The sequence below is a fragment of the Phacochoerus africanus genome, chromosome 6, assembly GCF_016906955.1.
Source record: "Phacochoerus africanus isolate WHEZ1 chromosome 6, ROS_Pafr_v1, whole genome shotgun sequence".
Lineage (NCBI taxonomy): Eukaryota > Metazoa > Chordata > Mammalia > Artiodactyla > Suidae > Phacochoerus > Phacochoerus africanus.
The window spans coordinates 34,613,706-34,639,696 of NC_062549.1; the positions used below are offsets into that span (position 1 = coordinate 34,613,706).

Genomic DNA, 25,991 nt, shown 5'->3' on the forward strand with positions numbered 1-25,991 from the left:
AAAAGTGTCTTTTCTTTTTAAATTGAAGTAAAATCGACTTGCAGTATTATATACTAGTTTCAGGTGTACAACATACTGGTTTTATTTATTTATTTTTTACATTACAGAAAGATCATCACGATAAATTTAGTTACCGTCCTTCACCATGCCAAGTTATTACAGTATTGTCGATTGTGTTCCCTTCATTGTATGTTACATCCCCATGACTAATTTTTTTTCTTTTCTTTTCTTTTTTTTTTTAAGCTGGAAGTTTATACCTCTTCATCTCCCTCACCTATTTCACTCATTCCCCGAGCCCTCTCCCCTCTGGCAGCCTCCAGTTTGTTCTCTGTATCTCTGATTCTGTCTCTGTATGAGACTTCTCTTTTCTGCACATCCTCAGCAGCTTTGTTATTTGTTATCTTTTTGGTGATAGCCATTCTGAGAGGAGTCAGGTGGTATCTTATTATGGTTTTGATTTGCATTTCCCTGATGACTAGTAATGTTGAACATCTTTTCTTGCATCTGTTGACCATCTGTATGTCTTCTTTAGAAAAATGTCTGTTGAGGTCTCTTGGCCAATTTTAATCAGATTGGGGTTTTTCCATGTTGAGTTGCATGAGTTCTTTGTGTATTTTTAGGTATTAACCCCTTGTCAGATGCATCATGTCAGATATATCAGATATCTTCTCCCTTTGGTTGGCTGCCCTTTCATTTTGGTGATGGTTTCCTTCAGTATGCAAAAGGGTGCTGTAGGCCCATTTTTTTGATTTTGCTTTTGTTTCCCTTGCCTGAAGATCCAAAACAGCAAAACTAAGAGCATTTTCAGAGAACATACTGCCTTTGTTTGCTTTTAAGAGTTTTATGGTTTCGGGTCATAATTTAAATCTTTATTAATCCATTTTGAGTTTTTTATATGGTGTGAGAAAGCAGTCCAGTTTGATTCTTTGGCATGTAATTATCCAGTTTTTCCGACACTACATTCCCCGTTGTACATTCTTGCCTCTTTTGCCGTGGATTAACTGACCATGTAAGTGTGGGTTCCCTTCTGGGCTCTCTCTTTTGTTCCATTGATTGATATATCTGTTTCTGAACCATTATCATACCATTTGATTACTGTAGCTTTGTAGAGCAGTTTGAAATCAGGGAACAGGATGCCTCCAGCTTTGCTCCCCCCGCCCCCAAGATTACACTTGGCTGTTTGGGGTCTTTTGTGGTTTCATGTAAATTTTAGGATTATTCTAATACTGTGAAAAACAAATGTCATGTATTTTAATAGGGATTGCATTAAATCTGTAGATTGCTTTGGGTAGTAAGGTCATTTCAGTAGTAGTAATTCTGCTAGTTCATGAGTAAGGGATATTTTTCCATTTGTGTTGTCTTCAATTTCTTTCATCAGTGTATTAAAGTATTCTGATTATAGGTCTTTTACCTCCTTGATTAGATATATTCCTAGGTAGTTTATTATTATTGTTGTTATTATTTTGTCTTTTTGCCATTTCTTAGGCCGCTCCCGCGGCATATGGAGGTTCCCAGGCTAGGGGTCTAATCAGAGCTGTAGCTGCCAGCCTACTACGCCAGAACCACAGCAATGCGGGATCCGAGCCGCTTCTGCGACCTACACCACAGCTCATGGCAACGCTGGATCTTTAACCCACTGAGCAAGGGCAGGGATCGAACCGGCAACCTCATGGTTCCTAGTCGGATTCCTTAACCACTGCACCACAACGGGAACTCCAGTTTATTAGTTTTGATGCAGTTGTAAATGGGATTATTTTCTTTTTCTTTTTTTTTTTTTTTTTTTGTTGTTGTTGTTGTTGTTGCTATTTCTTGGGCCGCTCCCGCGGCATATGGAGGTTCCCAGGCTAGGGGTCGAATCGGAGCTGTAGCCACCGGCCTACGCCAGAGCCACAGCAACGCGGGATCCGAGCCGCGTCTGCAACCTACACCACAGCTCACGGCAATGCCGGATCGTTAACCCACTGAGCAAGGGCAGGGACCGAACCGGCAACCTCATGGTTCCTAGTCAGATTCGTTAACCACTGCACCACGACCGGAACTCCCGGAATTATTTTCTTACTTTCTCTCTGTGTTAGTTTGTTGTCAGTGTAAACAAATGCAACAGATTTCTGTATGTTAATTTTGTTTCCTGCAATTTTACTTAATTCATTTATTAGTTCTAAAAGCTTTTTGGTGGCATCTTTAGGATTCCTTTTTATTATTACTATTTTTTGTCTTTTTAGGGCCCCACTTGTGGCATGTTGAAGTTCTCAGGCTAGGGGTTGAATCAGAGCTGCAGCTGCCAGCTTGCATCATAGCCACAGCAATGCCAGATCTGAGCTGCAGCTGAGACCTACACCAAAGTTCAAGGCAATGCTGGGTCCTTAATCCACTGAGTGAGGCCAGGGATCAAACCCACAACCTTATCCATACTAGTAGGGTTCCTTACCACTGAGCCACAGTGAGAACTCCCTTTAAAGTTTTTTATATATAGTATCATGTCATCTACAAACAGTGATAATTTTATTACTTTCCAATTTTTTTTTCTGTCTAATTACTATGGTTAGGACTTAATACTTTACTGAATAAAAGTGGTGAGAGTGGGCATCTTTGTCTTGTTCTTGATCTTAGAGGAAATGCTTTCATTTTTCACCTTTTATTTATTTTGATGTTAGCTGTGAGCCTGTCACAAATGGTCTTTATTGTGTCGAGGTATGTTCCCTCTATACCCACTTTCTGGAGAGGTTTTTTTGTTTATTTTGGGTGTTTTTTTTTTTTTAATCATAAATGGATGTTGAGATTTGTCAGACTCCTCTGCTTATACTGAGATGGTCATATGATTTTAGTTTTCAGTTTGTTAATGTGGTATGTCATGTTGATTGATTTGTGAATATTGAACTATACTTGCATCCTGGAATAAATCTCCCACTTGATTTTGGTATATGATCCTTTTAATGTATTGCTGAGTTTGGTTTGCTGATATTTTGTTTAGGATTTTTGCATTTATGTTCATCAGTGATATTGGCCTGTAATTAATCAATTAATTAGTTAAATTTTTTGTAATATCTTTTTTTTTTTTGTCTTTTTACCTTTTCTAGGGCCACACCTGCGGCATATGGAGGTTCCCAGCCTAGGGGTCTAATCAGAGCTGTAGCCGCCACAGCCACAGCAGTGGCGGATCCAAGCCACATCTGCGACCTACACCACAGCTCACAGCAACGCCGGATCCTTAACCCACTGAGCAAGGCCAGGCATTAAACCCTAGTCGGATTCGTTAACCACTGAGCCACGGCAGGAACTCCATCTTTGGTTTTTTTTTTTATTAAGGTGGTGCTATAGAATGATTTTGGAAGCATTTCTTCTTCCTTTTTGGAATAGCTTGAGAAGGTTAGGTGTAACTCTTAAATGTTTGCTAGAATTTCTCCATGAGGCCATCTGGTCCTGAGTCTTTGTTTGTTGGGAGTTTTAAAATTACTGATTTAATGTCATTACTAGTCATCGGTCTGTTCATTTTTTCTATTTCTTTCTGATTCAGTCTTGGGAGAGTGTACATCTCTAGGAGTTTATCTGTTCCTTATAAGTTGTCTTTTTTCTTAGTATATAATTGTTTGTAGAAACCTCTAATGATCCTTTGTATTTGGTGTTAGCTGTATCTTCTCTTTTACTTCTGGTTTTGAGTTGTTTTTTCTTGGTTGAGTCTGGCTAATGGTTTATCAAATTTGTTTGTCTTTTCTGAGAACCAGCTCTTTGTTTGTTTGTTTCTTTTTTCTTTTGCTTTTTAGGGCTGCACCTGTGTCATATGGACGTTCCCAGCCTTCCTGGACCAGAGCAATGCTGGATCTGAGCTATGTCTGCGACCTACCCCACAGTTCATGGCAACGCCAGATCCTTAACTTACTGTGCAAGGCCAGGGATCAAACCTACATCCTCTTGGATACTATTCGGATTCATTACTGCTAAGCCACGACAGGAACTCCTGTTGTTTTTAAAAGTCTCTGTAATTATTTATCTGTATCTGCTCTGATCTATATTTCTTTCCTTTACTAACTTTGGGTTTTAATTTGTCTTCTAGTTTCTTTAAATGTAAGATTAGATTATTTGAGGTTTTTTTCTTGTTTTTTTGAGGAGACTTATATTTCTATGAACTTTCCTCTTAGAAATACTTTTGCTGGAGTTTCTGCTGTGGTGTAATGGGATTGGCAGTGACTCTGGAGCACTGTGATGCAGGTTTGATCCCTGGCCTGGCACAGTAGGTTAAAGATCCGGTGTTGCTGCAGCTGTGGCATAGTTTGCAACTGTGGCTTGGATCTGACCCCTTGTCTGGGAATTCCACATTCTGCAGGGTTCCCAACAAAAGGAAAAAAAGAAGTGCTTTTGCTTCGTCTCATAGATTTGGGATTGTGTTTCTGTTTTCATCTGTCTCCAGATTTTTTGATTTTTTTTTTTTTTTTGGTCTTTTTAGGGCCGCACCTGCAGCATATGGAGGTTCCCAGGCTAGGGATCCAGTCGGAGCTGTAGCTGCCGGCCTACACCAGATCTGGGCCTTGTCTTCAACCTACACCTCAGCTCATGGCAACGACTGATCCTTGACCCACTGAGTAAGGCCAGGGATTAAACCTGCAGCCTCATGGTTCCCAGTTGGATTCGTTTCTGCTGCACCACGATGGGAACTCCTGTCTCGGATATTTTTTAATTTCCTCTTTGATTTCTTCAGTGACCCATTCATTGTTTAGTAGCCTTCATGTGTTTGTGGTTTTGGTAGTTTTTTCCTTATAGTTGATTTCTGCTTCTCATACTGCTACGGTTAGAAAAGACAATTAATATGTTTTCAATCTTAAATTTATTGAGGCCTAGAATGGAATTCTGGGGAATGTTTTACGTGCACTTGAAGGGAATGTGTATTCTGCTGCTTTTGGATAGAATGTTCTCCACATATCTATTAATGTATTTTTTAAGGCCAGTGTTTCCTTATTGATTTTCTGTCTGGGTGATCTGTCTATTGATGAATGTGGGTGTTAATGTCCCCCACTACTATTGTGTTACTGTCATTTTCTCTTTATGTTTGTTAATATTTGTTTTTATATATTTAGGTGATCCTATGTTGGGTGCAGAAATATTTACAATTGTTATATCTTCCTTTAGCATCAATTTGTTTATCAGTATGTGTTGTGTTTTTTTTTTTTTTTAGTCTTTTTTTCTTTTAAAGTCTATTTTGCCTGATAAAAGAATTACTACCCTAACCCTTTTTATTTCTGTGTGCAGGGAATACCTATTCCCATCCTTTCATACTTTTTTAGCCTATGTGAGTATCTTTAGATCTGAAGTGAGTCTCTTGTAGGCAGCATGTTATGTGAGTCTTATTTTTTTAATTTGTTCAACCACTCTTTTTGTGGGGGGAGGGGGAGGGGGGCGCTGTAATTGCAGCATATGGAGGTTCCCAGGCTAGGAGTCAAATTGGAGCTGTAGCCACTGGCCTACACCATAGTCACAGCAACGCCAGATCTGAGCTGCATTTGTGAGCTACACCACAGCTCACAGCAACGCCAGATCCTTAACCCACTGAGTGAGGCCGGGGATTTAACCTGCATCCTCATGGATACTAGTCAGATTCATTTCTGCTGCACCATGATGGGAACTCCCCAACCTCTGTGTCTTTTGGTTGGTCCATTTAGTCCACTTACATTTAAAGTGATTATTGATAGATATGTACTCATTGACATTTTGTTAATTGTTTCTAGTTGTACTTTAGACTTTTTTTTCTTTCCTTTTTTTTTTTTTGCTCTTTTGTGATTTAATTGTTGTTTTTAGTATTATGTTTGGAATCTGTTCTCTTTTTTTTTATGTTCATATCTATTGTAGGTTTTTGGTTTGTGGTTACCTTTAAGTTCATATATAACAATCTGTATATGTGTGCTTATTTCAAGTTGCTGATCTCTTAAGTTAGAGCACACTCTGCATTTTTAAATCCCCCCCAACACATATTAATGTGTTTGACATGATATATCTCTGTGTGTGTGTGTGTGTGTGTGTGTCCCTAAACTGCTTATTTTGGATATAAGTGATTAACAGCTTGGGTATTTTGGCTTTCCTTCTTGCTTTATAAGTGGTTGACTTAATACCTTTACAGTGTCTTTGACTTTACTAATGAGATTTGAGGGATTTTTTTTTCCTGTAATTTTTATGTTTTTAGTGGTCTTTTCTTTTCCTCTTAGAGAAATTCCTTTAGTATTTCTTGTAAAGGCAACTGAGGTGCTGAACTCTTCTAGATGTTGCTTTTTTTGTTTTGTTTTTTTTTTAATTGACAAACATTGTATTGTAGAATAATCTTTACCTCTGCATCTAGTAGCCCATAATCAAATTGGGATATTAGACATTTGTAACATGTATGTTAGTTTGGGATAGGAAGGACACATAAATATATTTTGGAATAAACAGAAGGGAGAAATGTGATTATTCTACGTAGGCAGCTTCATGAAGGTGAAATTTGAATATAACCATGAGAAGTAGGGAGAAGAGGGAACAGTAACTAGAAATGGAGAAGTATGAATATTTTAAGAAAGAGTAACTCTTCTTATTCAAAGTGGAGGATTAGAAGAGAACAACAGTGGGTCTGAAAAAAATAGGTTAGAACCACCACTTTGGTCTCTATTTTTTGGGCTTGAATCATCTGGCTTTGTTAGATTGTAATAGTATCAAAGTGGGATTATAGGAATAGTAATGAGATGGTGGTATAGAAAGGGATTACAATGGGCAAGAGTAGAGATGAGAGTATGCTTTATATGTCTCTGCTAGCCTTTACTATGCGTGTTGTAATAAACTGAATGAGTTGTTAAATGGAAAAGAAAGTTTAGATGCAAAAGTACAAAAGTTAGTTTAGAAGGAAGACTTCATGAAGAATCCATATTTTTTTGTCTTAAGTTACCTGGGACAGTGATACAGTTGGGTGACATAGAGAAGTCAGGTAGAGGGTGGGTTTGTGCAGAAAGATGATTTGAGTTTTAGACATGCTGAATGTAAGGTATCACTTGGAAATCCCAAGTAGACTTACCTAGTAAACAGGTGTAAATGTTGGAACTGTGTTATTGTTAGAGAAGCCGTAGTTGCTGTGATGGAAGAGAAAGGGAGTCACAAGGGAGTTGCCGTTGTGGCGCAGTGGTTAACGAATCTGGCTAGGAACCATGAGGTTGTGGGTTCGATCCCTGGCCTTGCTCAGTGGGCTAAGGATCCAGCGTTGCCATGAGCTGTGGTGTAGGTCGCAGAGTCGGCTCGGATCCCACGTTGCTGTGGCTTTGGTGTGGGCTGGTGGCTACAGCTCCGATTGAACCCCTAGCCTGGCAACCTCCATATGCCGTGGGAATGGCCCAAGAAAAGGCACAAAGACAAAAAAAAAAAAAGAAAGGGAGTCACAAATATTTTGGGAAATGCAGGGGATCGAGGAGGGAATAGAAATTCCGTGAAGAATATTTAAGGCACATTTTAAAAAGGAAATTCTTCATAATAATAAGAGCTAACATTTACTAAATACATGTTTTTTTGCTAGACATTGTACTGACAGCTTTGTAAGTCATAATTGATTTAATCTTCCTAACAATTTTATGAGATAGGGCCTGTTACTGTGCCCACATTTAGAAAGTATTAGTTTACTTCAGTACCCTTGCTGGTCTGTTCTTTAGTGTCCCTAAAGCCAAGAAAGGAGAGCATGGTGTAGAGAGACAGAGATTCCACAAAAGTGGCTTTCTTAAATGAGATAAGAGACCAGAAAATACCACCAATGATCTTATTTGAATGGCAAGACAGTATTTAATGGAACAAAGCTATTTTTTGTTTCACCATGAGTATATGTATATTTCTTTAATAATCAGGAGGGAAAATAATTGATCAGATTTTTTAATGTACAATTTTTCGCATTTTAGGGATGCAAGAGGTATGACTCCATTTATGTCAGCTGTAAGTGGCCGAGCTTATCCAGCTGCCATTACCATCTTAGAAACAGCCCAGAAAATTGCAAAAGGTAATTTAAGTCCTAAATGAGTTGCTTATTTTTTAATTTGAATAGATTCTCTTCTGTAATTATTCAAATTGAATTTCTATATATAGAAAGTATATAGTTGATTAGGCACTATCAAGATAATTCTTTTGTTCATGTGTATAAAATTCACATGTTCATGCCTTTTTTCAAGTTCACTGTATACCATCAAAAAGCAGCTGCTATAAATTTCCTTAAAAGAAAAAATTCTGTAGTGGGTTGTTTAATGATTAATCTTTTGAAAGTAAAGATAGACTACTGAAAGAACGTGTCCTGGTTAATTGGTGTTAGTGATAAAATTTTATGAACAGACTGGGCTAGGTGTCTTACTGTTTTTTTCTGACTTGGATTTACTGCTTAACAGAAAGCATTAAGGCGTATCAGTTTCTGTTATCCAGCCTTTAAAAGATGTAGTAGTTATCTTTTAAAAAGTACTGGCTATGAATAATTTATGTGATTATCTATAATTTGTTAAATAGAGCTGGAACTTGAATCTTAACTGCGTAACATAGAGCTAAGGACCTAGATGGCTGATATGTGGTGTATTTGCATTGTTCTCATATGTGGCTGTGATGTAATTACACTTTGCTTTATTTTGTACCAGAATTGACTGGATGTCCTTGCCGTGGTCACTTTTTCTATCAATTTGTTTTATTAATACATAATAATTTCTGATTTATTCTGTGTAAATGGTAGAGGTTTTCCATTTGAGGAAAGTAGCAGATGGCTGTGATTAAGTCCTTTCTTGATATGTGAACTGCTATGCTTTTAATCTTTTTAGCTGAAGTATCCTCAAGTGAAAAAGAGGAAGATGTATTTATGGGAATGGTTTGCCCATCAGGTACCAACCCTGATGACTCTCCTTTGTATGTCTTATGTTGTAATGATACCTGCAGTTTTACTTGGACTGGAGCAGAGCACATTAACCAGGTCAGTTATTTTACATTTCCCTATAGTTTTGCTGTCTTCAGGGGTTTTTCCCTGCCTTTGACTATCACTAGAGTTATATAGTTCTAGCTTTGAAATTGCGAGTCGGATGTTTTCCTTTTATTCTGTGTTCCTTTGGGTTAAATTACCCAAAGAAAATTAATTTGTATTTAATCCCTAAATAAATGAGGCAGAGGAGTTGATTGTTAAATTAGTTATGGTCCATCGTAAAAGTTAGAAATCTTCACTCAGTAGTATAATGTGATTCACAGCTCTTGATGTAGATTTTATAACTGTAACACCTTTTTGGGGATGATAATAAATTATTTTTGCCTTTCCGGTAGTATTTGATTCCCATTTGTGTACCCATCTGTGACTATTTCCAGAGGACATTAATTTTTCCCTGCTGTCATTGTGATTAAATTGTTTTAGAAAATACCAGAAATAATTATTGTGGTGAGATAATACATATCATTCTTCTAAATTTCAGGATATTTTTGAGTGTCGAACTTGTGGCTTGCTGGAGTCGCTCTGTTGTTGTACAGAATGTGCCAGGGTTTGTCATAAAGGTCATGATTGCAAGTAAGTGCCGTTCTCCTTTTCTTTAATATTGTAAACTATTTAGAGTCAGATTCTCATGTTAAAATAGCCTGTACTAAGTCGGGCTTTGTTTCGTAACTCAGAAAGCATAAGCTTTTCTCAAGTTTTACTTTAAGGCAATTTATGTATTAAAGTGTGGTTCTTGATTGAAAGTGTACTTTGAAATATTTGCCAGTCCTGAGTAGTGCTCTTTAAATGAAAGTAGCCTAATAATGCAAGAAATATGTTATCATATATTGTGACCAGGATCAGACTAGTCTTTTAAGAAACATGTCTGCAGAATGTTTTTGTCTGTATTCTTCAGCCAAATTCTCAGGTCCCCTGTAATAGGGTCCATTAAGCAGGAAATTGATGAAAGCATTAAGAGAATCGTGAATGTTTGGCTTCTTGTTTACTTAAGCTAAATGTAATAACTTTGGTCAGACAAGAGTTGCTATGGCTAGTTTGTTAGTTTGCACAGCCCTAGGAAGCAGTAAAGTACCCCAGCACTAACATTTGCAGTGCCTTAGAGTATCAGTAGGGACGATAGCCGTAGCTGTGCTGCAGATGTGTAGATGTTGTCTATTGTACTTTAAAATAAATTATTTGTAGGACAAGTGAAACATTTTTATAGATACTGCACTCATAATTTTTATTAAAACAACTTTGGCTAATATGTCTATCTTTAAACATCTAAAAATGATCATCTACTTATTGATTGATTGCTTACTCAGTACCTTCACTGTGCTAGATGCTAGGGTGGTGATGCTGCTTCTCTGTGTTGCTTTAGAATGACTTCCTACCGCTAACGTTATCCTTCTTGTTAGTTAACAAGGGTTCCGTTGAGTTCCAATGAGTTATGCCTCTGTGATTTCAATATGGACCTTTGTATTTTTTTTTTTTTTAATTCAGTTTTTGTACTTGTATTCTTTTTAGACTCAAACGGACATCACCAACAGCCTATTGTGATTGTTGGGAGAAATGTAAATGTAAAACTCTAATTGCTGGACAGAAATCTGCTCGTCTTGATCTACTTTATCGCCTGCTTACCGCTACTAATTTGGTCACGCTGCCAAACAGCAGGCAAGTCGTGGGACTTTGAGGATATAAATTGCAAAAGCACCTTCCCTCTTCTCCTAACAGTGCTCTCCTTTGCAGGGGGGAGCACCTCTTACTCTTTTTAGTGCAGACGGTTGCGAGGCAGACCGTGGAGCATTGCCAGTACAGACCTCCTCGGATCCGGGAGGATCGTAACCGAAAGACAGCCAATCCTGAAGGTGAGTTGATTTGACAGTTTTGGCACCTAGGAAAAGCGGTGTGCTGCTTTTTGTTTTTATGCTCTGTTTCTTTTTGTTTTCAGATTCAGATATGCCTGATCATGACTTAGAGCCCCCAAGATTTGCCCAGCTTGCCTTGGAGCGTGTTCTCCAGGACTGGAATGCTTTGAAATCTATGATTATGTTTGGGTCACAGGAGAATAAAGACCCGTATGTATTCATTATAATTTTTTTAGATTTATTTATTTCCCATGTTAGTGTAGGCAATTACAGTGCATTCTGTCTTTCTTTCCCTCTCAAGACTCAGTGCCAGCAGCAGGATAGGCCATCTTTTGCCAGAAGAGCAAGTATACCTCAATCAGCAAAGTGGCACCATTCGGTTGGACTGTTTCACTCATTGCCTTATAGTCAAATGTACAGCAGATATTTTGGTAAGTCCTTCGAATGGTTACTTACAAGCACGTGAGGGGGATTTTTTTTTTACATAGCTTCCTGTAATTTTACTAATCCAAGCTTCCAAGTACTGGTAAGCTCTAATTGAAGGGTACATTAAGGGGAATGGACTTGGGGAGGTGGCGATTTATATTTCTCTTTCTTTTTTCTTCTTTTTTCTCTTTTTAGGGCCACATCCATGGCATATAGAAGTTCCCAGGCTAGGGGCCAAATCAGAGTTGTACGCCACAGCCACAGCAGTGCAGGATCCAAGCCACATCTGCAGTCTACACCACAGCTATGGTGACACTGGATCCTTAAGCTGCTGAGTGAGACCAGGGATCAAACCCGAGTCCTCATGGATACTAGTTGGGTTCATTACCACTGAGCCACAGCTGGAACTCCCTATGTTTCTCATTTTAGATTAATCAGTGATAGCTCCTTTCATTCTAAATAAAAATCCGAGGGTGTAGTAAAAATATAATAGTATAAAAATATAAGAAGCAGAGTTCCCATCGTGGCGCAGTGATTAACAAATCCGATTAGGAACCAGGAGGTTGTGGGTTCAGTCCCTAGCCTTGCTCAGTGGATTAACGATCCGGTGTTGCTGTGAGCTGTGGTGTGAGTCGAAGACGCAGCTCGGATCCCATGTTACTGTGGCTCTGGCCTAGGCTGGTGGCTACAGCTCGGATTAGACCCCTAGCCTGGGAAACGCCATGTGTCGCAGGAGCGGCCCAAGAAATGGCAAAAAGACAAAAACAAACAAACAGAAGAAGCACTATTCAAAATTAATAGTAACTTAGTGAAAAATTTTTTTTTAGTATCATTTTTCACTGTGAAATTAGAAAAGAGTATAAAACATAAAACACAGTGTTGAAGAGGTTATGGCCAGGCATACTTGGACATTGATGAGGTGGCATGCATTTGATACTGCTCTTTTGGAAAACAACTTAGCAATGTCAAGAGCCATAAAACTATCATTGCCCTTCAAAATTGTCATAAGTAAGTAATTTACAATATGAGGAAGAAAAATACTGTGTCACTGAATAATGTAAAAAAACTGAAATTCTTAGAGTTCCCCTCATGGTTGATTGGTTAACGAACCAAGAATAGTATTCATGAGGACACGGGTTCAATCCCTGACACCACTCAGTAGGTTAAGGATCCAGCGTTGCCGTGAGCTGTGGTGTAGGTTGCAGATGCAGCTGGGATCTGGCATTGCTATGGCTGTGGCGTAGGCTGGCAGCTATAGCTCTGATTCTACCCCTGGCCTGGGAACCTCCATATGCTGTGGATGTGGCCCTAAAAAGACAGAAGACCAAAAAAAAAAAAAATTCTTTATGGATCCATTAATAGAGGACTATTGAATCAAATTTCAGCCCGAACACTGAAGTGTAATGCAATAATTTAAAAACAAAGGTTATTTTAAGTAACATATAAAAGACAACAGGGAGAATAGTTCATGAAATTGAGTATTCTCTGCAGTTAATAACTTTTATGATATAGACCGTGCATAGAAATGAGACTAGAAAGTAGTAATAATGGTTAAGTGAGAGGGATGGATTTATGAATTGATTAATATAAATATTTGAGTCTATTTTGCAGTTTTGGTAAGTACCCTTTAGTGAGAGACATATTCTTCCTCTCTTGTGATATATTAAGCATTGTTCTTAATTGATATACACAGGATGGTGAAACTAAAAATAAGAAGTCATGGAGTTCCCCATGGCTAAGCAGTAATGAACCTGAATTAACCATGAGGATGCAGGTTCGATCCCTGGCCTCGCTCAGTAGGTTAAGGATCCAGCGTTGCTGCAAGCTGTGGGTTAGGCCAGCAGCTACAGACAGCTCTGATTTGATGCCTAGCCTGAGAACCTCCATAGGCTGCGGGTGTGGCCCTAAAAGACCAAAAAAAAAAAGAAGTCAGACATTTGAGACCTAGTGTAGGTCAAGCATAGGGGTGGCATGTGGCATAAATTAATCACCAACATTGTAAATGTTTTGATATTTTTATTATGAAATTTTAATATTGAAAAAGTGTTAAAACTTTTTACTTTATGAATGTCTAAACATCTTGGGGATTGTCTCAACATTAATAGAGTTACTGTTCTTAAAGCTTTTAGATACTCTACTAGGAACACTAGTGAAAGAACTCCAAAACAAATACACCCCGGGACGTAGAGAAGAAGCTATTGCTGTGACAATGAGGTTTTTGCGATCAGTTGCACGAGTTTTTGTCATTCTCAGTGTGGAAATGGCTTCATCTAAAAAGAAAAAGTAAGGCATTTTTTGATTTTGTCTTTCATATCATTTTGTACACATTTTTTGTGATAATGATAAAATTCTGTATTTGAAAGGTTTCAAAAGATTCTCATATTTCCTTTTTTACTCCAGCAACTTTATTCCACAGCCAATTGGAAAATGCAAGCGTGTATTCCAAGCACTGCTACCTTATGCAGTAGAAGAATTGTGCAATGTAGCCGAATCACTGATTGTTCCTGTCAGAATGGGGATCGCGCGCCCAACTGCACCCTTTACTCTGGCAAGTACCAGCATAGATGCCATGCAAGGCAGCGAGGAATTATTTTCGGTGGAACCACTGCCACCGCGACCATCGTCTGATCAGTCTAGCAGGTAACTTTCTACCACATAACAGATTCTGATTAATTCTTTGCATGGAGATGTCATGATTGGCTCACTAAAACCTTTTGCACAAGCACTCCGGTGGTGTACATACATGATCGTTTGGAACATGTGAAAGCGCTTGAAAAAGTATGTGTGTCTGTATATCTAAGGTAATAGACATATAGTTGTGGGCATATTCGTTGTAATACAGTACAATCCCTCCTTCTCCCAGTGAGGTATTTTGACCAGTGTTCCAAGAATGTATTAAATATAAAGTACAAACTTGACCAGGTTGGGTTTTCCCATATCTTAGATGGTAGATGGCGTGTAACACTCCACCGAATGTGAAGTCTTGAAATTTGTAGCTTTGCTCTTTATGTTACTTCCTTCCACCTCTTTGAAACGTTTTTTCCCCCCCTTTTTTTTTTGGTCTTTTTAGGGCCGCACCCACGGCACATGGAGGTTCCCAGGCTAGAGGTCGAATTGGAGCTGCAGCCGCTGGCCTACACCACAGCCACAGCAACACAGGATCTGAGCCACATCTGCAGCCTACACCACAGCTCACGGCAACGTTGGATCCTTAACCCACTGAGTGAGGCCAGGGATCAAACCTGCATCCTCATGGTTCCTAGTTGGATTCGTTTCTGCTGCTTCACGATGGGAACTCCTTCTTCCCTTATTAATTAATTAATTAATCAATCTGTTTTTACTCAGTACAAACACTTCATAAGAAAATGAGAACCATATCATATAATAATAACTAGTGAAATTTTAGTATGAATTCTAGGAACTTTCTTAAGCATCACAGATACATCTAATATAAAGCCTATTGTAATATTTCCAGTAACTCATACATACCCACTATCAGTCTAACTTTAAACATGAGAAAAATGAGGTTCAGAGTAGGTAGGTTCAGGGTCACACAGCTATTAGAGTTTAGAGATATTTAGAGAAAATTCTAGATGGGTATTTTCCTTTTTCCTGTGTTTCTATATATTTAATGGCAGGGAAGAGAGAGATTTTGCCTGGTGCTTACTGATAGTGTTACAGTGTTGACGCATTGAATTAACCAGCGCTGAAGCCCGCTCTACCTCACAGTGCAAATTGCAGCTCTCAACTCTGTGGGTGTAGGCTTGTAATTAGAAGTTCTCTGAAGAGACTTTTTTCCTGTCCCCGTCTAGCCGTGGCTAGTATAGATAGGTAAGGCTCTTGAGACGTGTTACTGTTTCATGATTTATGCTTGGCTTTATGTATATGACAGGGGACAGAAGAGGGGATTTCTATGGTGTAACTTCTGTTTCGCTCAGACCCTAAACTTTCTCCTATGGCTTATGCTTCTTGACACTCTAGTCTAAGAGACGTCAGCAGATACCTCTGGTGTAAATGGGGGCGCTGTTGTTCTCAAGTTTATTCAGTATGATTATTTTCCTTTATCACTAGGGTAGTTTTGCTTTGTTTTTGTTTGAATATTTTATTTAGTATTTTTAGGTGTTGCATATCAAGAGGGATTTCTCTGCATAATCTGGCAAACTGCTGAAAACAGAAGTCCCCCAAACTTAGAAGTATTTTAACTTCTATGAGACCGGATTTTAGGATTGGTGCTTCATTATGCCAGGAAGTCTAGTGGGGAAAAATTGAATCATTGTGTGAAGAAAACTGAAGCTCGTTGCTAAATGGGGAGTAATAATATGTTTTGTGTATTGGCAGTATCATAAATAACCAAGTATGTAACTTCTTAAAGTAACTTCTTAAAGTAAAGAGTGTACTAGTGCTCCTGTGGATGTTTTTCCAGAATTTTTTGTTTTTTAAGAAATACTCATTAATGGGAGTTCCCATCGTGGCTCAGCAGAAATGCATCTGACTAGTATCCAGTGAGGATGCGGGTTTGATCCCTGGCCTCGCTCAGTGGGTCAGAGATCCAGCGTTGCAGGGAGCTGTGGTGTAGGCCAGCAGCTGTGTTCCAGTTTGACCCCTAGCCTGGGAACTTGGATATGCTGAGGGTGCAGCCCTAAGAAAAAAAAGGAAAAAAAAAAGACATACTCATTAATTGTGGCTTAACATAATGTTGACCTACTATATTTTAATATTGAAATCTTAGTTTTGGAAATAACCTGAACTCTTTCGTATTTTCCTTTTTAAAAAGTTGAGTCGTAGTTAACATATTAGTTTCAGCTGTACAACACAGTACTTTGATATATCTATCCATTATAAAATTGTCCCCGAAATAAGACCAGTTACCACGTATCATCTCTTTTTTTAGCCTCTTAACATGCTTTGTAATTCACTGTCTCTGTAAAATTACCAGTTACTTACATTTCTAATATTAAACAGCACATTGAGACTATTACTCTATTAATTTGAAAACAGAGTGGCTAAGTTGACTTTTTACTTTAATTCTGATTTTTCAGAGCAGCCGAGGTGAGGCAAGAACACTGTCAGTGTCAACTCTTAAAGAACCTTTAATGTCTTTTAGTCTGTTTCTTAATTTGTAAACAAAGAATAAGAGGTCACAGGGTTGTTTTACAACCATCTTCTGATCTCTGACCTTCATTTTAAACTGCGTTCTCTGGTTCTTCCTTTTGTTTTATATTGGAGGAATCTGTCCTTTCTTGGCTGCTCCCAAGTCCGATTTTTAGGGGAGTACAACAATTTGGGCACCCCATCTTTTGTTACGATTCTATTTTAAAATCATACTTTTGAACTTCTTTTCTTCCCCACACCCATCAGCAAGTCAGTGGTTAATAAGCCGGTGCAAAGTAGGTCATGGTAGTCAGGTCTGTTAAAGGTAGGAAGCACACTTTCTCATTAGTGGATAAATGCTGCTCTCGGAGCCTTCGAAAGTTGAAGACTACTGGTGTTAAATGCAATGGAAAAGAAAAACATCTTCCCTGAAGAAATATCTTAGTGGAAAGGACTCAGAAAAGTATGTGCACTAACGCAAATCGGAAGTGACTTCCTAAAGAGTAAAAATAATTCTGAGTTTTATCAGTTAAAAAAATCTCTGTGGTCAAATAATTTCTCTGGGATTCATATTTTCGGATAGACCGTAGATTAATTATTGCCGGTTTGCAAGAAGAAGTTTCAAAATAGCATCCTAGCCAGTGAATCACATTGAATAACACTGGGAAGCGTCAAGGTCTAGCCGTGTGTGGCAGCAGGATGCTCATGACCTGATTCCTTACAGCTCCAGCCCGTCTCAGTCGTCCTACATCATCCGGAATCCACAGCAGAGGCGCATCAGCCAATCACAGCCTGTTCGGGGCAGAGATGAAGAACAGGATGATATTGTTTCAGCAGATGTGGAAGAGGTGGTTTCATTGTTTTGATTGTGGTAGATGAGGCTTTTATTTGGGAAGGAAGGGGAGAGTAGTCACTAGAAGTGTTATTACGAGGAGCTTACGGCTGCTACGTGTTTATGCTTCTACCTTTTAGACTTTTATTATATGTTCTTATATGTGATTATGCATCTTAAAATTTTTTAATAATCCTTGATTTATTGGATAATAAGTTAGAAAGGTAAACTTGTTCTACTTGAGGGTTCACAGAAAAGCTCTTCTCAGTGGTAAAAGATTTTAGTACTTTTGTGCAAAGTATTTGATGGTGGAGAGGAATCTGCATGTTTATTATGTAAATTTTGTAATTGCAAAAGTTTAAAAACGCATACCCTCCCCACACAGTTGTTGTACTTTTAATTTTAAGGTTCTGTGTATGGACCGTAATCATAAACTGGGACATGCTACCATAATATTTGACAGCAGATTGTCGCCAGCAAATGAAAATTTTCAGAACTGCTTACAAATTGCCTTTAGTTAGGCATCTTTGAATTTTAGTTTACTAAATGCTCTGGAGGACTACTGGTAGAGATGTGGGTTTATTATGCACTTTGATTGTCTACAAATAAGATCTGGATTTAGGTTGAGGTGGTGGAGGGTGTGGCTGGCGAAGAGGATCATCATGACGAACAGGAAGAACACGGGGAAGAAAATGCGGAGGCAGAGGGACAGCACGATGAGCATGATGAAGACGGTATGCAGGTTATTTGAGAAATTCCTCAGTATGAGACGGTCAGGTACCCTTAAGAAGTCTTAGTACAGAGAAGAGCTGTAGTTGATGTATAATGAAATGTTCAACGCATTTTCTGCCAGGGGATTCTGTAGTATCTGTCGGAATTTTAGAAGGTAGCTGTATACATACGTGCATGTAAATCTGTTTGCTTTTATATATTTACATGTACAAAATAATTTATCCCATTTTCCCTTTGCCTTTTGGTTTACACTTTCTATTTTCTTAAAAGGCTTTCAGAAACTAAAATAATCATAACCACATAGTATTTGAAGATTAGAGAAAAGGAAAACTTATGACCCACAATCCCACCCACATGCTAACACATTGTGTCATTACTTTCAGTCCTCCCTGTATTGCCCCCATTCCCACTCACATCTCCTAGACACAGGGTGTGTAAATTCTGTTACGATTATCATTTTGGCCTTTTTGCTATGCAGTCATCATAACCATTCTTACAGACTTTTGGGGATCAGTTTTATGGAGGTGGAATTGACATACTATAAACTACACATGATGGGAAAATTTATAATTTTATCTGTTTTGACATGTGTGTATACTGTGAAATACAAAGGATACATATTTTAAACCTCCTTCTGCTCTTGGAATCCCAGTATGTAAAACAAATGAAAATGGAGGGGCGGGCCTAACCCAGAGCTCCGCCCACTGGCTGAAGTCCCCTTGCCTAACATTGCACAAAGCTGTACAAGCCAGACTTTGAATCTGTGTCCACTGAGTACCATAGTTTACGTAATCATTATTCTTCTGCTACTCAGGTACTTATCACTTCTCTCGGACACCCCCCGCCATCCCCTCACTGAGCCACTAGTTCCCAACCTTATGATATTCTGGCTTATCAAACCCTGTCTTGATCCGCAATGAGTTGTACCATTTTTTTCCTTATTATTTAACTATATTTGCTAGGGAGTGACATGGAGCTGGACTTGTTAGCAGCAGCTGAAACAGAAAGTGACAGTGAAAGTAACCATAGCAATCAAGATAATGCTAGTGGGCGTAGAAGTGTTGTCACTGCAGCAACTGCCGGCTCAGAAGCAGGTAGGTCCTTATCCTAGCAACTTTCGTGCTTACACTGAGGCTATGGTGTAGAATTGGTTAGACTGTGCTCAGTATGATATGCACGAGGGTGGCTAACCCTTTTAATAACTTCATCCCTTTGTCTGTTGATATTAGTGAAGGTTAATACTATTTCAATGATTCTCTTTCTCTTTTGCTTTTCTGGTTTTTAAATAATAATATTTTTAAGTTTCATTCAAAACAGTTCTAGTTCAACTATTTTAATGACGGGTTTTGTGGACTCTTGGATACAGTCTTGCCATTCTACTTAATATGTGTATTTTCCTGAATGAGGGGGTACACTGTAATTTTAAATGTCAAATTCACAACAGTTTTGGTTTTAAAAATAAAAAAAATTTAGGTGCGAGCAGTGTTCCTGCCTTCTTTTCCGAAGACGATTCGCAATCAAATGACTCAAGTGATTCCGATAGCAGCAGTAGTCAGAGTGACGACATAGAACAAGAGACTTTTATGCTTGATGAGCCACTAGAGCGAACCACCAATAGCTCCCATGCCAACGGTGCCGCCCAAGCCCCCCGTTCCATGCAGTGGGCTGTCCGAAACACCCAGCATCAGCGGGCAGCTAGCACAGCCCCTTCCAGCACATCCACGCCTGCAGGCAAGTCTGAAAACTTGGTATTTCTAAGAGTGCTTAAATAGGTTTTAAAATAATGCATGTTCCTCTAGAGAACAAAGTAGTTTCGTGATAGTTGTTTTGCTGAGTTCAAGTACAAAAATTATTTACATCTGCTTACAGCAGGGTTTCTCATTCTCTGCACCATTGCTACCTTGGGCTGAATAAATTACTTGCGATGATGCATTGTAGGTTTTTCAGCAGCATCCCTGACTTTGACCTGCTAGATATCAATAGCACCTCTCATGTTTTTGTAACAACCAAAAAGCGTCTGCAGACATTGTCAGTGTTCCCCCGTGGGAGAGCAGTGGCAAAATTGCCCCTGGTTGAGAACGTTACAGCAATTCTTGTCCCCTTCATCATTCCCCTCCCTAAATTAGCATGGTTTAAGAAAATGCTCATTTGCCATATTTGCTAATGTAATTGATGTTTCTGTTCATTTAAATACATACTGTGTTAGAGAAACACAATTAGCACGTAACATTAGCTCATTATGGCTGTCCTTCTTTCCTTTATATAGCAAGTTCAGCAGGTTTGATTTATATCGATCCTTCAAACTTACGTCGGAGTGGTACCATCAGCACGAGTGCCGCAGCTGCAGCAGCTGCTTTGGAAGCTAGCAATGCCAGCAGCTACTTAACGTCTGCAAGCAGTTTAGCCAGGGCTTATAGCATCGTCATCAGACAGATCTCGGACTTGATGGGCCTTATTCCTAAGTATAATCACCTAGTATACTCTCAGATCCCAGCAGCTGTGAAATTGACCTACCAGGATGCCGTGAACTTACAGGTATGAAGCCATTGGAAAGTTACTCATTCAGACGTATTTTTTGCTGTCTGTTACAAGAATTCCAGTATACTGAGAATTAATGTTATGAGTACTTAAATGTTTATATCGTACTGCTCTATCGAATTTAACTTTATCTGGATAGTTTTAACTGTTTTAGTTTGGTCTTTGTAGAACTATGTAGAAGAAAAGCTTATTCCCACCTGGAACTGGATGGTCAGTATTATGGATTCTACTGAAGCTCAGTTGCGTTACGGTTCAGCATTAGCATCTGCTGGTGATCCGGGACACCCAAACCATCCTCTCCATGCTTCTCAGAATTCAGCTCGAAGGGAAAGGATGACTGCCCGAGAAGAGGCTAGTTTACGAACCCTCGAAGGCAGACGGTATTAAGTTCTTTGCACGTGCTCGTATGTTTAGACGGAACCCTTATGGCCTAGAAATTTACAGCTTTTTGATTGCTTGTTACATAAGACCTCACTATTGTAAAGGAGGACATATGTGCCTTGCATTGCTTTCTTTTAAATTGTTATGTAGTTGAAGCAAAATAAGTTAGAGTCCAAGTTATCTTTTAAAATGTTTTGGGAATCCGATACTAAACACTTCATTTTTGAAGTAGGTGGTCTATAGACTTGTCTCACCCCCCAGAGCCCCCCTGCTTGAAAGGCATATATTCAAGGAAATATATTGACTATGAATATCCTTGACAGTTTGTCAGGGGAAAGCCTGTGTAATTACTGAAGCTACTCCTTGGTTTCTCAAATCAAATTTCTTTTTCTACCTACCCCAGCCTGTTGAATCATAATGAAAGTATGTTTCTCTATGTATTTGTTGTGTTCTTTCTGTTCACTTATAAATGACCATTTTTAGGTCTAGAAATTAGCTGAAACATTGAACACTGGTGGCAGTGCTATATAGTGAAAGTGTCCCATACCTGAAGTCTCAGTCCTGGATTTGGTTCTAGCTGCGGCTCAAGCTAAGCAACCTTGCTGCTTTGGGTGGACGGTAAATGGAGTAAAGACAGGGATCTAGGAGACTGCTTAGGAAATTTATCAAGACTGTGGTTGAGTCTACAGGAGAAGTAATAGTTACTAATGTTGAAGTCATGTAAACAGTATTTAGGGCCTTGTTGGGAGAAGGAGCAGGAGGACTCAGAATTTACATTTAGACTTCGATTCTGAATAACTAATAAGAAAATTAAGAGAAAAATCTAACGGAATGGAAATGGACATGTTTGCTATTGAACATGTTGAGAACTGGGAGAGAATTTGGTGGGAATTGTAGTATGCAAAATTGAGTGTTTGCCAGAGAGATCAGGATTAGAGATAAAGATCGAGAGGCAGCAGCTTTCTGTCCTAGGAAGCTGCTCCACCAGTAGGCACAGCCCTGTGCTCATCAGGCTGGTTACTAACCCAGACAACACAGATTTCTGATAATAGATTTTTATTGATGGTGTGATTCCCTTTTCTCTCTTGCTCTCACTCTAATATAATAGCTTAATGAGATGTAGTTCATATGTCATACATTCACCCATTTAAAGTGTACAGTTTCAGGAGTTGCCTGGTGGCCTAGTGGTTAAGGATTCAGCGTTGTCATTGTAGCAGCTTGTTGTCACTGCTGTGGCGTGGGTTTGATCCCTGCTCTGAGAATTTCTGTATACCACAGGTGTAGCCAGAAAAAAAGTAAAGTGTACAGTTTCATAGTTTTTAGTATATTCACAGCTGTGAAACCATCATCATAGTTAATATTGGAATATTTTATTCTTTTCCATAAGAAACTTCAAACCTATTAGCAGTCACCTCCCATTTCCCTCCCACTTTCTAATTCTTAAGCAATCACTGATTTACTCTCTCTCTCTATAGATTTGCCTATTCTGGACGTTTCATATCGATGGAATCATACAGTATATGGTGTTTTTTTGCCTGGTTCCTTTACTTAGCAAAGTAGTTTTAAGGTTCATCCGTGTTTAGCATACGTCAGGACTAGCAATGTTCCATGTCTCGTTTTGTTTTTCCATCCATAAGTTGATGGGTAGTTGTTTTGGTTACAGTAATAACCTTTTGGTTATTATGAATAATGCTGCTATGAACAATTTTTGTGTAGACATGTATTTTTGATTATCTTGGGTATGTAGCTAGTTGTGGAATTGCTAGATCATACGGTAACCCTCTTTAACCTTTGGAGGGACTGCCAGACTCTCTTCCAGAGCAGGTGCACCAGTTTGCATTCCCAGTAGTGGTGTATAAGGGTTCCACCTTGTCCACCTCCTTGCTCAATGAAGCTTTCGCTTATCTGTCTTTTGGGTTATGGCCATCCTCTTGGGTATGAAGTGGTTTTGATTTACGTTTCTCTAGTGGTTGATGATGTTGAGCATCTTTGCATGTGCTTATTGGCCATTTGCATATCTTCTTTGGAGAAACATCTGTTTAGATGCTTTGTCCATTTTTAATTGGCTTTTGTTTTTATTATGGAATTGTAGGAATTCGTTATATATTCTGGATACAAGTTCCTTATCGGATTCATGATTTGCGGAGATTATGTCCCATTCTGTGGGTTGTCTTTTCACTTTCTTTTTTTTTTTTTGGTCTTTTTGCTATTTCTTGGGCTGCTCCCGCGGCATATGGAGATTCCCAGGCTAGGGGTGCAATCGGAGCTGTAGCCACCGGCCTACGCCAGAGCCACAGCAACTCAGGATCCGAGCCTCGTTTGCGACCTACACCACAGCTCATGCCAGCGCTGGGTCCTTAACCCACTGAGCAAGGTCAGGGATCGAAACTGCAACCTCATGGTTCCTAGTCGGATTCGTTAACCACTGCACCACGACGGGAACTCCCAGTGATTATATTTCTAAAGCAGAGCCTAGACTTGATGGTTTTTTATTTATGAGTATTCTTGGTTCCTAATTTTGCCTATTTATAATAGTGGTAAATTTCACACTTACATTCTTTTTATAGATATTTTTCTTTTTACTACTATAGACGTGCCACGTTGCTTAGTGCCCGTCAAGGAATGATGTCAGCTCGAGGGGACTTCCTAAATTATGCTCTGTCATTGATGCGGTCCCATAACGATGAGCATTCTGATGTTCTTCCAGTTTTGGATGTTTGCTCATTGAAGCATGTGGCATATGTTTTTCAAGCCCTTATATATTGGATTAAAGCAATGAATCAGCAGACAACATTGGATACACCTCAGCTGGAACGCAAAAGGTATCCATACTTGCCGTGAGTTTGATATGAGAAATAGCTGTTTGGTGTGGTCTCCATTAGTACATCATCGGATTTTTGGAATAAGGAGAACATTGCAAAAGAGAAATAAATAGCACAGGAATATTTCATGTGGAAAGATGGGCTCGAGCCTGTTCAGCCTTTCTCCATAGCTACTCCTCACCTAAAACATGAAACCTAAGAATCCAGTTAAGCTTTGTCCTGCTTGTTTATCATGTTTTTGATTAGAGTTTGTGTAAGCACGCACTGTTTGATGGTATGATGAGCCTTTTACCTTTATTGAGCCTGTTTAGTCAGTGTAGTACATTTGGCTGAACATCTGCCATTCCCAGAATCTGAAGTTTATCACAGCACAGTGCTTGAAATTGGTTAGATACTAAACTCACCTTTTCAGTATTTTTTGCTTATAGTTCTTATCGCCTTTGCTCCTGTTCATACAGCACGAATACTTCATGTAAAATGACTCACTTGTCTTTTTAAAGGACACGAGAACTCTTGGAACTGGGTATTGATAATGAAGATTCAGAACATGAAAATGATGATGACACCAATCAAAGTTAGTGTACAGAAAATCTGCTAATCTACTTCAAGAAATGGCTGCCTCAGTATTTCCCCTTCAAGCTTTTTAACTTCATTATTTTCTGTCTGGGTGGGAATTTCTCTTTTCTTCTCTATGTCCCGTTTCTTGCATTTTCTGTCCATTTTTCCTTATATATCCTTGCATTAATTACTTCATAAATAAGGATGAAGTTCAAAATATTAGGAACTTTTCAACAATTGATATTTTTTCTATTTTGATTTCGTATCTCTCCTTTGCATTTCTCTTAGTTTTATATTGACCTTTAGTCTTGGAGTGTGTAGGTAATGCATACATTTAAATAAAGTCTTAGCAGAACCTTTGTTAATATTGATGCAAAATAGATTGAGTCCAGAAAATGGAAAATACCATTGATAGCTCCCAAATTTTATCAAAATGCAACAATTAATGCAATAAGGAAAGAGAAAATATTCTTTTTTAAAAATTTTTTATTACTCGAATTTATCACATCTGTAGTTGTATAATGATCATAACAATCTGATTTCACAGGAAGAGAAAATACTCTAAACTCAAGAAATTCTGGGGTCTTCTACACTTTTTTATAGTTTTAAAGTGTTATTTCAGGTAGAATTAAAATGTTTTTATATTGGGATCAAATAGTCCACTTACTTATTTCTTATTATTGGCTAGTATTTTTATTCAGCCCTGGGAAGGACAGCTTACCTAACAGCTATCTTTTTGAGAATCCAGCCATAGAGCTCACCACTATTTTCATGGCATACTGTAGCAAGCACTGCTAAAGGTTTTGTTCCACTCACGGGAGTTGGTGTTGGTGTGCTGATTTCCTGTTGGGATGCATGAGCTGTCCAGATATTTCTGTTTATCTTCTTTTTTTTTTTTTGTCTTTTTGCCTTTTCTAGGGCTGCTTGCGGCACATGGAGGTTCCCAGGCTAGGGGTCTAATGGAAGCTATAGCCACCAGAGCCGTTGCAACGTGGGGTCTGAGCCGCTTCTGCAACCTACACCACAGCTCATGGCAACGCTGGATCTTTAACCCACTGAGCAAGGGCAGGGATCGAACCTGCAACCTCATGGTTCCTAGTCAGATTCGTTAACCACTGCACCACGACAGAAACTCCTCTGCTGTCTTCTTATATTGTTAGCAGAACTTAGAAGTAAGCAAAGGCTCAAATTTTAGCTCCTTACCATCTCTTCCTTTTTGGAGTCATCAGTGAGCCAGGCCCCACATACACTCAGAAAACTAGCTGTATTCAGGTCTGAATCTCTAGAGAGATAGAGGCGGATATGGATAGTGTCTTTCCAATGCAAAATGGAACAGTATTTGTTACTGTGTGATATTTTTTTGCAAATATCTTATCATGTTAAACTACGCATAAATAAAAATTTGTCACTGTAACAATTCTAAGCTAATATTTTGAATTATCACTTTAAAGTATAAAAATTTTGGACTATTAACATATGTTTGATTGGCACTTAAACTTTATAAAGAGATGACAGGAATTCTGGACTGAGCAGATGAAGATTCTTTTACCCTTCCCCAATAATTAATTTTTCTAAAAAAACATTTTATCTCTCTGTGTTTAGGTGCTACTTTGAATGATAAGGATGATGACTCTCTTCCTGCAGAAACTGGCCAAAACCATCCATTTTTCCGACGCTCAGACTCCATGACGTTCCTTGGGTGTATACCCCCAAATCCGTTTGAGGTGCCTCTGGCCGAGGCCATCCCCTTGGCTGATCAGCCACATCTGTTGCAGGTGATTTAAATAAACTAGCCTTAAGGTTTATTGACTTAATTTTTTTTA

At 38.8% G+C, this 25,991-nt stretch overlaps 1 protein-coding gene and 1 long non-coding RNA gene across 9 annotated transcripts in view; one reads left to right on the top strand and one right to left on the bottom strand.

The window, feature by feature from the left end:
* UBR5 (ubiquitin protein ligase E3 component n-recognin 5) overlaps window positions 1–25,991 on the top strand; it is a 149,118-nt gene that overhangs the window by 100,826 nt on the left and 22,301 nt on the right. For 7 of the 8 annotated variants that reach the window (XR_007135418.1, XM_047783494.1, XM_047783495.1 and 4 more), the window contains 18 exons: window positions 7,893–7,990; window positions 8,787–8,935; window positions 9,423–9,514; window positions 10,448–10,594; window positions 10,670–10,788; window positions 10,872–10,998; window positions 11,090–11,219; window positions 13,337–13,497; window positions 13,615–13,854; window positions 17,030–17,153; window positions 17,760–17,871; window positions 18,832–18,963; window positions 19,343–19,600; window positions 20,136–20,404; window positions 20,576–20,787; window positions 23,380–23,610; window positions 24,111–24,184; window positions 25,771–25,943. Coding sequence is in view for 7 of the 8 variants with exons in the window: in XM_047783494.1 (XP_047639450.1) it covers window positions 7,893–7,990; window positions 8,787–8,935; window positions 9,423–9,514; window positions 10,448–10,594; window positions 10,670–10,788; window positions 10,872–10,998; window positions 11,090–11,219; window positions 13,337–13,497; window positions 13,615–13,854; window positions 17,030–17,153; window positions 17,760–17,871; window positions 18,832–18,963; window positions 19,343–19,600; window positions 20,136–20,404; window positions 20,576–20,787; window positions 23,380–23,610; window positions 24,111–24,184; window positions 25,771–25,943 (2,848 nt within the window). In the remaining variant the exon portion in view is untranslated. The remainder of the gene's footprint in view (window positions 1–7,892; window positions 7,991–8,786; window positions 8,936–9,422; window positions 9,515–10,447; window positions 10,595–10,669; window positions 10,789–10,871; window positions 10,999–11,089; window positions 11,220–13,336; window positions 13,498–13,614; window positions 13,855–17,029; window positions 17,154–17,759; window positions 17,872–18,831; window positions 18,964–19,342; window positions 19,601–20,135; window positions 20,405–20,575; window positions 20,788–23,379; window positions 23,611–24,110; window positions 24,185–25,770; window positions 25,944–25,991) is intronic. The other variant, XM_047783496.1, reaches the window with a different exon arrangement.
* The window catches only part of LOC125129127 (uncharacterized), a 30,148-nt gene continuing 20,445 nt past the window's right edge, over window positions 16,289–25,991 (bottom strand). The window contains exon 2 of the long non-coding RNA XR_007135419.1: window positions 16,289–17,097. This is a non-coding gene — a long non-coding RNA (uncharacterized LOC125129127). The remainder of the gene's footprint in view (window positions 17,098–25,991) is intronic.